Below are 17488 nucleotides of genomic sequence, written 5' to 3'. Positions count from 1 at the left end.
GAAATATTGAATTTTTGTAATCTGTCAACTGACAAATTAAGAACGCATAACAAAATAGTCAAAAACATAAATCAACATTTGTGAGAATTTTTTTTTTTTGATATCTTGTTTAACTTTCACCTTTACTTCGACGTTAGATGTCGAGAAATCTGGGTACCCAACAGTTCTTAAATATCTAAGAAGAAAATAGTCCTGAAGTGATGAATTCAGACTTTGAGGAGTTTAAAGTCTGATGGAAATCAGGCCATCCTCGAGATGGTTAACCTCAGAATGGACAATGGCTCTTTTTTGGTGAAACCATCGGCATCTATCTGAGGGCATAAACATTGCGCAACGAATTGCTCTTCCTTTGATGGCGCTATTTCCTTATGTTTTGGATTTTGTGTTCTATTTGGGAGATACTTCATTTAATAATAATTTTTTCTGAAAAGTGAGGCATAATTTTATATGTTCTGACTTCGGGTTTAATATTTCCTCTTTTATAATTTGATACGTAAATTTTCAAGAAATTTAACATTTCTAAGATTTAAATGAAATATTAAGTTTTGACGGCACAAAAATTTAAAACTTTTACGTAGTTTCTTATCGAATTTATTCATGCAAATTATGAAGAAGAAAAAAAGAATTCTCCAATAAATTTTTAATACTTACTTTACAAGCTACTCTATGAGGACATAATTTCCCAAATCCCAGTGGAGGAGAAATTTTTCTGAGCAATGTCACAACATCCAAGTGCTTTATTCTTCCTCTGTGAGAAGAAAGATCATTAATTCATTAGAAATGAATTTATTATTTGCCTATAAAGCCATTCTTTTTAGTTTAAAATTTTATATTTGTCACTGTTTAACATGGTGTTAAAAATATTACATCATGTAAAAAATTTCGCAATCATGTATATAATTGATAACAAAATAATTTCACAAATATATATATATATATATATATATATANTTTATAACTATATATATATATATATATATTTGTGAAATTATTTTGTATTATATGCCTATAACAGACCTAGATTGAAATGAATAGCGGTTCACTATTGAAAACCACTCTAGAACTGTTATTAAAAAAATCCAGACATCCCCATATTTACTCAACATTATAAGCTTATAAGGGACCTATTTAAAAATGAATTGTGGTTCATAATTGAAAGTCATTCTAACACCAATATGGACAATCCAATATTTACCCAGCATTATAAGCCTATAAAGGTCCTACATATACGATAATATTAGTCCATTATAGAGAGCAATTTTAGGACCAATATTAGAAAATATAGACATCCCAATATTTATCAACATTATAAGCATATAAGAGACCTAGAGAGAAATGAATAGGTTTCCAATCTTAAAAGCCATTCTAGGACCAATATTAATTTTATTATTAAAGTTATATATTTTTAATGGTTTATAGTATGAAAAATTAAATTTATCAATACAATTAAATATAAGTTATATTTTGTTTTATGTTTTTCCCCTTTCAAGAAATGGTGTCTTTTTCTTCGTCCTTCAAATAAATAAGATATTTACTATTTCAAAATAGACCCCAGAATTTCAAAATATGTGCTTATGGTCCCATAATAGTTTTAAAAATTTGACCAATATTAATTTCTTTATAGGACTCTTGTAGGCTTACGATGTGGGGCCAATACTGGGGTGTCTATATTTTGTAATATTGGCTCTAGAATGGCTTTCAATAATGGACCAATAGTATTCTCCTGGTAGGACCCTTACACACTTATCATGTTTGGTAAACATCGGGATGTCTAGATTCTTCTATATTGGTCCTAGAACGGCTTTTAATAACAGACCAATATTATTTTCTATGTAGGAATCTTATAGACTTATAATGTTGGGTAAACATTGAGATGTCTAGATTTTTTCATATTTGTCCCAGAATGGCTTTCAAGAATAAACCACGATTGATTTCCTTCAACGTCCCCTATAGGCTTATAATGTTGGGTGTCTATATTTTGTAATATTGATCCTAGATAGAAATAAATCTTGGTCCAATATTAAAAGCCATTCTAGGACCAATATTGAAAAATCTAAGCATCTCAATATTGGTCTCTCGGTGCATGTTTTTATAGGACCCATATTGAGCAATTTTTGATCCCAACTGGGGCCCAGGTAAAATTGCTACTAGTGATACGTGTATATAATATTGCTAACATACACTACATTAGAACATTCAAAAACTTCATTTGATCCCATTTAGAGCTAAATTTGTTACGAAACCTTATCAGACGTTCTATTAATATTTAGGTCATAACTTGTAGATAATCAAGGTGGCCACCCACCTGGAATTATCAGGGAATTTTTTTATACTGGAAACAACCTGGAAAAGTCAGGGAAATTTGGATTAAAACCTGGAAAAATCAAGGAATTTCAAGGAAAAGCTGGAATTTTTCTCTTAATTTAAATTATTTTACCATCCACTTTTATTCAGACGTACATTTATTGTAAAATAGTTGAAATATCATCAACTCAGCAATACTTTACTTGCATTAAAATTCTCTTCATTATTACCCTGCTAAACTAAAATGTCATTTCAAACTCTTTTATGTTGGGAAATGAATGGAGAAATCTTTGACCTCTTTGGAGATTATGGGACTATGCAGTTTCAGAAAGACAAAAATTTGGTGAATGAGGAATAAAGGATTAGTATATTTGCTTCTGTTTATAAAAGTAGTTTTTTTTTTTAAATTCTGCTTTTAGTCTATGGGCTGAATTAATTAATTGTTCATTATTTATATTATAACTTAAAATTGATCCATGAAGTTTTTAGATATTTTATTTTATTTATTTATTTGAGGTAAGCATCTCAGTTTTAATTATTTTGGTAACAATTTCACTTCATTTAGAACATTTTAAATCAATCATTTTGCTTAGAACTTGAAAAATTTATGTATTTAGAGGGGAAAAAATTCAGAACATTCTGTAGTTAGTTATTATTATTTTTTTTTTTGAGTAAAGAAGAAAATAATTTTGTGAAAAAAAATATTAAACCAACTTCCATTAGCAAACTACAACAATAACTCACATCCTATTCAATTTTTAGGTAAATGGGATAAAAATCATTAGTTATTTATTGGTTCTGTAATTGGTCAACGAAACTGAAGAGGGGGTATTAAAAAGAGAGAAAAATTTATTCTAGAATTCATCTTTAATTTTTTTTCAAAACTTTGGCCCATCTTTTATGCTATAAACGGACATATGCTCTTTCTTGTTCATCGCTAGCTATGCCACTAAATAGAAGAAAAAGTAAATATTGTCTACTACAAAGAGATTATTTAATTTTATGCAGGCAATAAATAAAGCTATTGTTTTTTTTCCTGTGCCCAGAAAAATTTGTTATAGGCTAATAATACAGTAAAAAAATTTTCTTCTTCTTTTTAATGTACAGTGATTATTTTTCTTTTCAATAGAGTTTTTTTTATTGGATATAACACTAGTGATTTTTTTCAAAATTTTTTCCCGTATTGCTCTTAAAAATAAAAAATAAAAAAAGGTTTTTATAGTTATAATTTATAGTTATATTTTGATAGTTATATTTTAGTTATATTGTTTTTAATATATTACATTGATGTTTATATATTACATTGTTGTTAATATACGTTGTATAGTTAAAATGAGTGATTTTTCAACTAACTTTTATAAGATGGAAAAAGTTATAAAACATATTAATCCAGCCATTCCAACAGGAAATAGAAGACAATTTAAATTTAAAGAAGCTGTTAAATTGAAAATTAATATTTATTGCATTAAGATTAAAATTAAAGTTATTTTCAGTCATTATAATGGTTATCATTAACTTAAATTTCTATCCAATTTGAGAAATTTGAGACTGACACTGAAGTAAAAAATTTCGAATTAACTATGTATCATATTTCACAAGCAACTGCATCGAATTTTTTATTTAAATGTCTGCTTCAAAATTCAGTCGAGTTTACATTTAAATTATAAACTAATTCACAGAGTTTAGACAATTTATAAATTAGTAATCATTGTTTGCTTTCACGCGATTTACATCCGACAGCCATTTGATAATTCGTTTAATTTGGACTTATAATAATCAGTTTTTATTAAACAAATTGTTTTTCGATAGGTTTATGATATACTAAATATTTATGTAAAAATTTGATGATTATAAACTTTTGTTTTATAAGATAGTTTTTCTAAGAAATTAATGTTAATTTTTTTCTGACACCACGGAGTTGCCTAGATGTAAAAACAAAAAAAATTATCTTATCTAAACTGGGAAACCATGTTAGATTGGAATTCTTAATATATTCAAATTTCTAATAAGAAAAAGAATAAAATTTTAAGAATTTTATCTAGTTGTTTTCTTCTATGGAATATTGAACAAAAAATTTTAAAATTTTTCCTTTACAAAGACTGAACATGCCTTAAAATAATAGTGCTAATTCGAAACAAACAACATTATTTAAACATTTGACTTATGATATTGATTTAAGGAAAATTATTTCAATGAATTTTATAAAGAGCACTGTTTGGATAAAATACAGTATAAAATGGCTCTATATTGAAATGCAGATAAATATAAAAATTTATTGGTTTCTAATCACCTGGAATTATTTTCTTTTGCTTAATAGAAGTATATTAAACAGTACTTATCTAAGGTTGTTTTGGGTCATAGCTATTTGGTACATTCTGTGCAAAAGCTATTTAACACTTAAGAATATTTTTTATTCAATAAAAGTGTTATTTTCTGCAAGCTAAACATATTGTTTCCTCCACATCTATTCAAGATGATATATTAAAAAAATAACATTTTAAGTGAAATACTACACTATTATATTGACTAATACAATAATATTGACACATTTATTGTAACTATACAACACTTTACAGAAGGAAAAAAAACACTCTGACCTGGAAATTTTAAGATTCTTACTGGAAAACCTGGAAAAATCAGGGAAATTTGGAACCTGATTTGAGTGGCCACGCTGAAATAACACTTACACAAATCACTTAAATTTTGCAACTGGGGGGTTTTTATGCAGCAATTATGTAAAACTGACTGTTAAAACACCTACTCACAACATTGTGAAAATTTATTACTGTAAATTTTATTTTTCATTGTTTGTAATTTAGCTCGGGTTATCTCTTTAGACTGCACTCACGCAACATAGCACTCACGCTGCAACATGATTTTCCATAGCTGAGGGGACTATAGTTATCCTTACGTCCAGGGAAATATCATAATGGCGCCTAAAATCGAACTTATCCTATAATGAGTATTAGAGATCTCCAGAGTATTCGAGTTATTTTTTTATTTTTTAAAATTGTTTTTGTGAATGTTAGTGAATGTATTAAAATACTTTAATCTGTACTGTCGTGTCCCACCGAAATATTTGTCGCTTGCGAAATATCTGTTCGCCTTCTCTGTCATTAAATGGTTATAGAGGTCAAAATTTTACCCTCGAGTAGATATAATATTTATTAGTGTTTATTTTTTCGCTTCATGATGCAATTATAAGTCACGAGTTAATTTCATTTAATGATAAGTCTTTTATAAGTCTTTTTTTGTGTTAAAAGATGTTAAATGATCGCTGGAATTGAAATATATTTTTGGCTAACGATATAGTACTTTTAAAAATGCATTTTGGTTGCTTGTTAGAGTAAATATTTAATGAAAATAACAATTTATAAAATAAGTTAACTTACTTTGCATCTGGATCGTATTCCGACCACAAACGAATGAATTCATCTAAATGATGTGGTCCCAGTATGGACCAATCGCGAGTCAAATAATCAAAATTATCCATAATTACAGCAACAAAAAGATTTATGACCTAAAAAATATTACAACGTTTTGAAGCATACAAAAAACACTTGACTTTGACTATTCAAAATGAATTGTATACAACTATCAACACTTTTAATCCATTAAATATCCCTAACAGAGAGTAGATAAAAGATAATCAACCAGAATATTTTCTTTAAAAAATTACCTATTAAATATAATTACAAAAGATAATTACAATGCATTTTATGTTAAGTACGTTAAGTGTATTAATAGTTTGGGTTACCTAAAAATAAAATTAAATTACTTCTTTATTAGCAGAGTATAAATAAAATATGTAAAAACAGATTCAAAGTTCCTTTAAAATATAAAATTCAAATTAAAACTTTAAAATATAAAATTCATATATTATCTTGTTAATGTTTACTTATATATTATTTCTTTGATCTCCTATTTGCAACGAACTGCAAATTTAGAATACTAAGCAAACAAGGTTTTAATCTGTAATATCCAACATAGTCTCGTTAAGAACATAGAAACACACATTCTTAATAGTACCTAATAATTATAAAAATTACTTTGTGTTTTCATAAAGCAAAAATATTTAAAGTAACATTAAGTTTATAAGTTACTTTAAATATTTTTGTATAATTGATTGCATAATTATCTAATTGATTATATAAGTTTTAAAGTAACATTTTTATTTTGGTATGTTAAGACTGTGAGAGCCTTTGGTGCTTTAATTCTTTTATCAGATATTTGAAAAAGCGTGAATCAATAATGAATCAGTCAGATTTTCTGGAAAAAAAAGAAAATTGATCATTTATTTTATGTGAAACTTGATACCAAATTAGCACTCTTATAAAAAAATTTTACAGTTGTTGTTCTTAGCTTGAGATATAATCTTACCAAAAGCTTTTAAATTCCTATTTCTTCCCTTTTTAATTAAACTTGAATTCTTTTTTTTTTGTAATAAGGATTGATAATGTCTAACTAGAGTTACTCTAATAAAAATTCGAATGTTATGAGCATATTTAGTTAATAGTATGTTTAGTTTTAAAATAATTAAATGCTACTTAAATGCACAGATAAAATCTATTATGAAATTCCGTGTTTATTCGTTAATGGTTTTGAAAATTCATACTATCTAAATTTTAGTAAGAAGCTGAAAATTTTGGCAATAAAAATGCAACTAGCTGAAGACGAGCACAAAATGAAAAAAAATCGATAAAGTATTGCAAGTTTATGTCTTAATGGTTTTTAAAATTTATAACGTCTAAACTGGTGTAAGAAGATGAAAATTTTAGCATTTAAAAATTTAACTAAAAACGAGCGCATGATGTGAAAAGCGATTAAGTCTTGCCTGTTTATATGTTAATATTTCTTTTAATTTATGCTATCTAAATTGCAGTAAAAGGTTGAAAAGTTTAGAATTAAAAATGTAACTTACTGAAAATGAGTACAAGATGTAAAAATATTTAAAAATATTGCATGCTTATATCCTAGTTGTTTTTAAAATGTATTCTATCTAAATTGTAGTATAAAATTAAAAGTTTTAACAATAAAAATGTAACTGAGAACAAGCTAAAGATTGAAAAAGCAATAAAGTATTGCATGTTCGCAGCCCATGCTAAGCATTCATAACCTTGTCAAATGTGATTAAATCGTAAATTCGGAGAATAAAATTGTGTTTTGGCAAAAGTATTGGCGAATGAGTTTTTCCACTGGAAAGAAAAAATATTTAAAAAATTTTTAAAATTTGCATTTGGCGAAGACTTTCTAAAATTGGCAAATACTTTTGATATTTGGCTAATTTAGCTAATAATTTGAAATACCTAGCACGGGTGCTGCATGTTTATATTTCCACAGTTTTTAAAATTCAGACTATCTAAATTGTACTAAAAATTTGAAAAATTTTTGCATTAAAAATGCAACTAACTAAGAACGAGCACAAGATGTAAAAGGAGATAAAGTATGGCAAAGCAACTTCCGATCCGCACACGTCACCAGATGATAAATCTGCTCGCGAATCACATTTAGTCGTGGGCTTGTTTAGGCACGCCAGCATAATTTCCTGCCATCCTTCACCAGTGGCAGATCTGCAATTAAGAAACAATTAGGAATTTTTATTTATGCTTAAAAGCTTATATTTAGGTAATTAAAATAATTATACTCAGTAAATTATAGTAAAGAAAATGTGCTTGATTAGTGACAGAAAGGCCACGGGAGTGACTCTCACTGATCATCAAAAACATTTGTATCAACAGATGAATGGGAAGAGGAAGGTTTTAGCAAATTATTTTATTATTCTTTTAATACGCAAAAAAAGGGAAATTACAATTACTAAAGAGTTTACAAAATTCAAATTCATGGATAAAAGTGAATGTTTGAAGCCTGATTTAACCACCAACATCAATTGATACGTTTAGGAAAAAATACTTCATTAGTTTTATTATAGCATCGAGAGTGTTTTGTAATGACTACCCTTAATATATATTTTTTATCACAGTATAATTACTATTACATTTTACATTTACTATTGCATTTTATATTTACTATTATATTACGTATTTACTATTACATTATATATTTACTATTACATTATATATTTACTACTACTTTATATATTTACTATTACTTTATATATTTACTATTTAATAACGTAATAAGCCTATGCTTAAGTAATTCAATTACTTATAATCTGTCAAGTATAGTAAAGAAAAAGAGCATGGTTGCTGACAGAAGAGCATCGGGACTGATATTCACAAATCAACTAAAATATTTGTATCTACATAAGAATGAGGAATGGAAGCTTCTAGCAAGTTCATTTATTATTCATTAACTACAAAGACATTTCTATTATTCATTAGAATTACAAACAAAATTACTGAGTTAAAAGTCACCAAAGGAAAAGAATCTGCAATTATTTTGCTACCGTATCTCAATTGAAACATTTAGGAAAAATAATATTTGATAGCTAAAATTTTTGAATCTATACATGCATGGGAAGAAAAAGCTCCTAACAAGTAAGTTTTTTGTTCATAAAATACACAGAAAAAAAGGGAAATTACAGTTTGCAAATTAATTTTGAAAAATAAAATTCTCCGATAAGAGTGAATCTTCCAGGCCTTATTAAGCCCTCATATATTAATTAAAACGTTTAGGAAAATTATTTTTAGTTTTCCTTAATTTTATTGTAAGGTGTAGAGTGTTTTCTAATGACCACTCTTAATATATATTATTTAAATCCTTTTATATTTACTATTACATATTTTTTACATATTTATTATTACATTATATATTAACTATTCTAATATATTTGCTATTTTATTACGTAATAAGCCTATAGTTAAGTAGTTAAATTAATTATAGTTCATAAATTATAGTAAAGAAAATTAGCTTGATTGCTGAAGCCTTGGCAGGGACACTCCCTAATCAACTAGAATTTTGCATCTACATATAAGTGGAAAGAGGAAGTTTTTAGCAAGTTATTTTATTCTTCGATAAATACATATAGAAGAAACGAAACGAAACTAGCGAAATTACAGAGACGAAAAAGCGATAATTACACTTTTTTATTATTACATTGCACTTTATTATATAATTATTTCGCAGATAATTATTTAAGTTAGGAACTTTTTTTTTATCAAAACTTTTAAAGTCACTGCTGAAAACTTTAAGGCCTGTTTGATTTCCGGATGGAAAAAAAGGAGTTAAAAGACGATCATTAGAAACTAATCGAAGTTCCACAAAGCAAAAGTTTCATCAAGATTTTTATGTTTCTTTCTTCTTCACTTATTTGTAAATTTATGCTACTTGACTTTTTTTATGTCATGTTATTTGAATTCATGTTACTAGAAATTACTCGACTACATTTATAACGAGGATTCTAAAAATTTATATTAAGTGGGGGAGTACTGTGTGTATACTTTAAAATAAGAATAACGAGTTTGAAATTTGTCAAATTATAACATTCTACTAATTATTCTAAATCTTTCTGTTTACACAAAAGCGGCTTCGTTTTATTAAAAAAATATATTTTTTGTCTTTCTTCAATTAATTAAAATTATCCAGCAGTACCCTAAACTTTATTGACATGACTACTAGCTGTGATAAATCATGAGAATGTTTACATATAATTATATTCACGTACCTAAAAAGCACTAAAACTGCTTGAGGAAATGTTTGAAAATGATTGTTTCTATGTATAGCTGTTTTTGGGTCTAAAGCAATGCGCCCAAACATCTAAAAAAGTTAGACATGAAATAGTTAGCTTAAATAATAAGACATAATATATAACATTCGTATGTAAGAGCAAAAATTAGACCTGCATTCCTATTACAGCATATATGAAGAAGAGCATAACTATTAACAAGGCTACGTAAGGCAATGCCTAGAAATAAAATGCTATTTCAGTTCCAGTAATAAACATATTATGTAATGTCATTATTTTAAAAAAACATATGTTATTGAACTTCTATATCAAAGATAAAGATAGTTAAATTAAAGAACGAAAGAGACAATTAAGATTTATATATAAAATAATTAGTCAGACTGATAAGAAATGATTATTAATTGCTTGTGTTTTAAATATAAAATCTTGCCAAATTAAACGAATTCACTTCTAATTTTTTACACATATTTTACACTAGAAGCGCCACAAAGATCAATTTGGTCTTTTTCTACACAAAGACGAAAAATAATCTGTTAAAATTACCGTATTTCTGACAATTCTGGTTTAAAAAAATATTAACTAAGTAATATTAATATTAATTAGTGTCTTAACTACAATTTATTAACTAGGAATCAAATGATTCCACGCAGAGTAACATTGATTGAAATTTAGTTATTTAGAATTAAAGCGATTTTTCGAAAAGCTGCTTTTGTAAGTAAGGGAGCAAAATGCAATCTTCAGAACCATAAGTAGATTAGAAAAAATATATATAACAAAAGTTAAATGATAATTATTTTACCTGGAAGGATTTCAAAAATGTACAAAGTAAAGTTACGATTCAAAAAGCCTCATTATGAAAGTGAATTTGTGTGCTCTCTATCTCTCTCTCTCTCTCTAACTTATTTTATTTTTAAATTAGTTTTTTTAAATTTAATAATAATTTTTTATTAATTTTGTAAAAAAAATATAATGGTTGTTTCGGCTAACAAATAATTTGAAAGGCTGCGAAGCACTTTTAAAGCTAAGTTTTACGCATTAAAAACATCATCTAAATTAACACAACATATTTTAAAAATAACAAATATTTTAAGAGTTATAATTTTTGATTAAAAAATATTATCTGATTAAATACTTATTTTCTATTATTTAAGAAAAAAATGTAAGAACTCAGCTTTAAAATAAATATATTTTCAATGAATCAAAGGCTAAACCTATAATATTGAATTAGACTTAAAACTGCTTTGCTGTATTTAAATATAAAAGATTTTCGAAATTAAAAAAAATTAGGAAAATTTAAAGGAAAAAAAGTTAATTAATTCGATTATGGAACTTTAAAAAATTACTTACTTTGGCCAGCGTTCAGAAGTAGAAACTGTACAGAGACTAATATTGGCTGAATTTTAGTTATTTAGAATCAAAGCGATTTTTCAAAAAGCTGCTTTCATAAGTAAGGGAGCAAAGTACAATCTTCGGAAACATAAGTAGATTTGAAAAAATAAATATAGGAAAAAAAAGTTAAATAAGAATTATTTTACCTGGAAAGATTTTATAAATGTCCAAAGCAAAGTTCGAATTCCTTCTCCTCTACTGAGAAGCTTTACTAATCGCATCACTCGAAAAAGGCGAAAGAAGTTTATACTAATAATATTCGTTCCTGGCTGAAAGCATCAAAAAAGAAAAAAATCAGAATTGAAACTTAATGCTCAAGATTATTTCTTCATATTCAAATAATGTTTGTAAGCACAATATTTAGAATGATAAAAATGCGTCAACAAGTTTAATTATCTGCATAAACAAATAAACGAAACAATTTATCTATGGTTGTATAAGGAATTGAGTAATCAGAAGGCACATTTATGTATCCAAATTTTGTTGAGTAAAATTTGTTGTATTGTAAACATTTATTTTAATCTGACTAAAAGACGAACATAACTTCTGAAGAACGAAGGAATAAGGATACAAATTTAATTTTCCTGTGAAATTGTAAATATAAATTACCCAATTTCTCGAAAAAAACTTTGATGTGTCAAGTTTTTCTAAGTCACCCTTATGAGTTTTTGGATAAGTCTAAAACTTAAATGTTTTAACAAGTAAAAAATAAGTTTATGAATGTAAAAATTTTTGAAGCTGTAAAAATTAAAAACAGTTTTAAATTAGTCGCTAGTTTTACTCATCAAACCGAAGTTTTATATATTGAAGGAATTCTATATACGCTGCATCAAGTGTAATATATCTGAGTACCAATTTATATTAAATAGTGTCTTGCAGAAATATTAGGTAATGTTTGGTGCGTTTTGCACCTTACGAAAACTGAAAAAATATTATGCATTACTAAAAAAAGGAGTTCATGCATTGAAAAATATTGTTGTACTTAAATATTGAGAGAGATAGTTGAGGAGAATTATTTATTTATGCATATCTCTTGGAGAAAAACACCATTGCTGTCAAGCATTGTAAAAAAAAATCCAGATCCATTATTACCATAAAACTTTCTGTAACAAAAATCCGAAGTACCGTAATTTCTGTGTGTAATAATATTTACTGCAAAATCACTGCAATTAAGTAAATATTACTGTATAGTATAAAGTTTTAAGGTAACGATAGATTATACGGTAAAATGGATTTTATGGATGCTACACTCAGGGTACCAGTACTTATTAACCGTAATTTGATCCGGAATTAATGTTGCCACAAACTTCTTTAGAAGTAAAGGTACGTCAGAAAGATTAAAAGTGCGTAAGAACCCATGACCGAAAATGTCATCGTACGCCACTAGGGACACTTTCCCCAAAATAAACTACTTCTTCATGAGATTTTGAACAGATCATAATAAAGAAGAGCCCCTAGCCGTGTACGACGACGTTTCCGGACAAGGGTTCCTATGCAATTTTAATCATGATGATGTGTCCTAACAGTCCTTAAAATTTGTCACAGCATTTACTCAACCCCTGTCATATGTGATGTTTTTAAACTGCACATTTCGACACAAAATAGACTAAAAATAGCCTTGAAAAAATCTGTAGCTTTAGGAGCAAGAATTAGGCAAGATCAAGTACTTCTGCAAATTCCCCAGCTTGTCCAAAAGTTTGTTCCCCAGTGTAATTTATAATTGTTAACCATAATAATTGATTAACTATACAAATAATGAAATAGTATTATTTATATTGCTTTTTGAATAAATTATATCTAAAAAGTTCTAGAAATAAATAGTATTTAACGCATACAAGCTAAATATGATATTTTAAAAGTAGTTTATAAAAATGCATTGAGTAATTTTAATTTCTCAAAGAACTTTCCGTAATGTAAACTAATAAATAAAACAACAACCATTTATTATTTTTAATGCTATTAATAATGCATAAACTTTTAAAATAAACTTACATTGACTTCCGAATAAACTATGTCTATAAAGCTCCCTAATACGATTATAAAGTCAAAAACATTCCAGGCATCACCAAAATAGTTCTGAAATAGATTTTTAAGAAAAAGTTTGAAATGCAGGAAACATTGCATCGAATATACACGTGAAAAGTTACAGCTTTAATTGCTTACCTTAAATTTAAAAGCTATAAGCTTTAGGAGAAATTCAAAGGCAAAAACTGCAGTGAATATCATATTCATTATATCTAAGGCAAAAGTATATTCTTTTGGCTGACCATAATACTGGAAAATATTAAAGTAGTTCATAACTATTAATAATTACTATACTCCTATAAGAAACAATAAAGTAAAAAGTTTAGATTGAAAATATACCCATATGACTAATTTATTCCTTATTATAACGTATGGATGATTAGCCTACGCCACTTGCGCTGCCATGTGGCACGGTGGAAATTTAGCAGCGCCGTACCGAAGCATATTAATTTTTTTTTTTAAAATCCATGTGATAAGAAATATCCATATGATAACCCACATAATAATATCATTTTCAGGAACTTATTTAAAATTCGTAACGATATTATTTCCATGTTTACTTCTCGGCTCTATAGTCTAGGTAGGATCTTGGCCTCTTTTACTACTTAGCTCTACTTTTTCCTACCCTTGGCCTTTATCTTCCAATTTTTGATTTTTATTTTCACAACTTTACTACTCAAATTATATTAATTTGTACCAACTAAGCAATTCTCAAATTTTACATGATTTGGCTGTCGGATATTTTGTGCCCAGTTCAACAAGTTTTTTGTAATTTTTGGAGCACGGTAAAATTAAAATATGATTCAAGATTATCAGTTCTGAAACTAAAACATCTAATTTTGTTAGTAATCGTTAAAAAATGTAAATAAAATTAAATTCACATATTCGTCATTAATTAATTACTACATTTAAATAATTATTCTGAAACGAATTTGTCAAATTATTTATTTCTATTTTATATAGATTTACTGACTGAACTTTTGAAAATCTTTTTTAACAATAAAACTTAGTTTGTACTTTTATTTCATATGTGTTTTTTTTTATTAAATCTCTACTATATGACTATATGAATAACATGTGGTATTTGCGTAAAAACTCTATAATTAGCCTATAAATAACATCTTTTCCATTGTTATATTTTTAGTACATTAAAAAATTTAGAAGTGGTACACAATTTTATTATTTTTTTTTCCAAAAGCACTTGACAAAAAGATTAGCGACCCCTTAATAAGCTTTAAAGTAGGCGTTTCATAATCTAATAAAATCTTAAAAATGAAAGCATTAGTAAGATAAATTTAAATATGAGCAGAGGTGCCAACTATCGCAATTTAACCGTAATTATTACGATTTCATACATAAGATTACGTTTTTACTGTTGAGCAATAAAATCTTTTGAGTTTTCGAGAGTTTTCCAGAATTTCTGTGTCACCTTTCAAAAAGCATATTTCCTTCAACTATTAAGAGTAATGAAATATTGCAGTCTGCAAAATATTATCGGCCCTGAGTACGGTAATTTTAATGGAATTTCTTTCTCCGTGTATATATTTCTGTGTTATTATACTTCTGATTACTGATATCTAGTTCAGAAAGTTGGCACCTCTGCACGGAGAAGGAGGAAAAAATATCAAAATGATACCTTCATAGCTAAAACTAAAGTGTTGATCATAATGAGAACAAAAATAGCATATTCAAAGTATTGTGATGTCACAAACCACCACACTTTGTATTGTATTCGATGTTTGGGAATGTAACGTCGAACAGGCTTGGCTTTGAGAGCAAACTCAATACAATTTCTCTGAAATAGTAAGAAAACACATTTTAATCGGAAGAAATATACAAAATATAACAATTCATTTTATAACCATCTTTACCTGATTCTTATCTAATTCGCAATTTTTGAATTCTTGTTCTCCTTCATTTTGGAAAGTGACTATGACAAAACCAACGAAAATGTTAACCATAAAAAATGCGATTATGATTATATATACGATAAAATATACAGCTACCAGCGGATTGTAATTGTATAAAGGACCAATATTTTCTGCATGAGAATCTATGGCAACATAGAGTAATCTGAAATAGAAAAGTTTAATCTTTTAGCTTCTACAAGAAAATAAAGTTTTTATTTCAATGATAATATAATCATTTATTGGGGAACAATGTACCTTTGAAATAATTTTTTTTATTCTTGATGCTAAAAAGGTAAATTTTTGTGTGTTAATTATGTATGTACAATCTAGCTGATGTACCAAGTCTAATAAAATTAATTTTAAAAATTGGAAAGCAAACTTTCAAATTAGTGTTTAATTACCTGAAATTAAACACATTTCTGACATTAAATTTTTAAAAACATTTTAGTTTTTTTTAAAATATATAAATTATGTCATAAATTAAAAGCTATTATTATTATTAGAACAAATATTGCATAAAAGCTTTTAAAAATACATAAAAATAGTAAAAATTAACTTAAAAAAAACATTTCAGTTTTAAACTATAAAATTTAAAGTCAGTTCAAATTATTTGATTTATTTTGTTAGAAATATAAAGATGGAAAGAAATGCTTTTATTTAAGTAAAATTAACGTTTGCATTTTAAGCAACAAAACCTGAAGTCATTTCAAGTTCTTCCTTCTTCAATTCTTGAATCAAATTATTTCATTATTTTTTGTTAAATATCAATAAAAAATAGCTTTTGTTTGAAGCAATTGTCTTGAATTTTATATTATGAAACTTAAGAATATTTAATTAATTTTTTCATTTAATTTCAAATAAATACATTTTAGATAGTTTTTGTGACAAAGGTTTAAAAGGTCGAAATTATTGGAAAAATATTGTTTAAGAGACTCTTTTTGATTTTATGTAGTTAAGAAAGTATAACGATTAAGAACGATTTCTCACCGAATTTCACTGTCTTTTTGTTAAATATAAAACTTGGCATATGAAGCATAAAGTTATGAAATATAAAGTTACTTGGCATATGAAGGTTGTACATACAAAACTGTCAGAAAAAAATTTTGGGTCTATCAATAAAATACAAAATATATAAAATAGAATAAATTTCCATAGTTTCAACCGTCTACAAAATGATAGATAAAATTTTAAGCTTGGAAAAAGTCTATATTTCTTTAAATAAAAAACTACATTGTATCATTGAAGTTTATTATTTTTTTAAAACTTTTTTGCTATTAATATTTCGTTATTCGAAGTTTATAGAGAGTGTCTTTTTAGTTTAAGCCTGTTATAAAAACAAGCCGGTAAATTATTGTTACAAATGAATGTCTCTTGAGATTTAATTTAATTTTTAAAAACAATTTTAAAATCTGGAAATCACTTTGTATTCAAAAATAAAATTGAATTGGGAATTCAAATTTGAAAACGATTCAAAAAGCCTCATTATGAAATTGAATTTGTGCTCTCTCTTTAGCTTATTTTATTTTTAAATAAATTTTTTTAAATTTGATATAATTTTTTTTTAATTTTGCAAAAATAAATTATGGTTGTTTTTGCTAACAAATAGTTTAAAAGGTAACATTGGCAAGTGCGAAGCACTTTTAAAGCCAAGTTTAATACATTAAGAACAACATCTAAATTAACTCAACATATTTCGAAATTAACAAATATTTTAAGTGCTATAATGTTTGATTAAAAGATATCTGATTAAATACTTGTTTTCTATTATTTGAGAAAAAAATGTAAGAATTCAGCTTGATAAGAAATATATTTTCAATGAATCAAATGATAAACCTATACTACTGAATTTGACTTAAAACTGCTTTGCTGCATTTAAATATAAAAGATTTTCGAAATTAAAAATAAAATTAGGAGAAGTTAAAGGAAAAAAGTTAATTAATTAGATTATGGAAAGTTAAAAAAAACACTTACTTTGGCCAGCCTTCAAAAGTAGAAACTGTACAGAGACTAAGCATAGCTTTGGCAACGTCGTCAAAATTAAATTCATTATTATCCCAAATTCTATCTTCTATAGTAATTTTCATTGTTTCACCCCCTTGATAAACAACATATTGGCCTCTGTAAAATGAGATGCATAAGTATTTGTCTACGTAAATCTTATGAAAACATATACAAATGTCAATAATTTATTCGTTGCTTCACTTGTGTTAAAAAA

The 17488-nt window shown here is 26.4% G+C and overlaps 1 protein-coding gene across 1 annotated transcript in view; it reads right to left on the bottom strand.

Annotated features, from left to right (window-relative positions):
- Positions 1-17488, bottom strand: part of LOC107444401 (muscle calcium channel subunit alpha-1) — a 223473-nt gene that overhangs the window by 16656 nt on the left and 189329 nt on the right. Inside the window, exons 27-37 of the mRNA XM_043039109.2 lie at positions 17245-17391; positions 15235-15436; positions 15000-15158; positions 13502-13612; positions 13331-13414; positions 11485-11607; positions 10103-10168; positions 9929-10020; positions 7715-7874; positions 5697-5824; positions 652-748 (exon numbers count right to left, since the gene is read on the bottom strand). Coding sequence (XP_042895043.2) covers positions 652-748; positions 5697-5824; positions 7715-7874; positions 9929-10020; positions 10103-10168; positions 11485-11607; positions 13331-13414; positions 13502-13612; positions 15000-15158; positions 15235-15436; positions 17245-17391 — 1369 coding nt within the window. The remainder of the gene's footprint in view (positions 1-651; positions 749-5696; positions 5825-7714; positions 7875-9928; positions 10021-10102; positions 10169-11484; positions 11608-13330; positions 13415-13501; positions 13613-14999; positions 15159-15234; positions 15437-17244; positions 17392-17488) is intronic.

This window comes from Parasteatoda tepidariorum, chromosome 4, assembly GCF_043381705.1.
Source record: "Parasteatoda tepidariorum isolate YZ-2023 chromosome 4, CAS_Ptep_4.0, whole genome shotgun sequence".
Taxonomy (NCBI): domain Eukaryota; kingdom Metazoa; phylum Arthropoda; class Arachnida; order Araneae; family Theridiidae; genus Parasteatoda; species Parasteatoda tepidariorum.
Note: the sequence above shows the minus strand (reverse complement) of the source record. Positions and strands in the feature narration are given on the sequence as shown.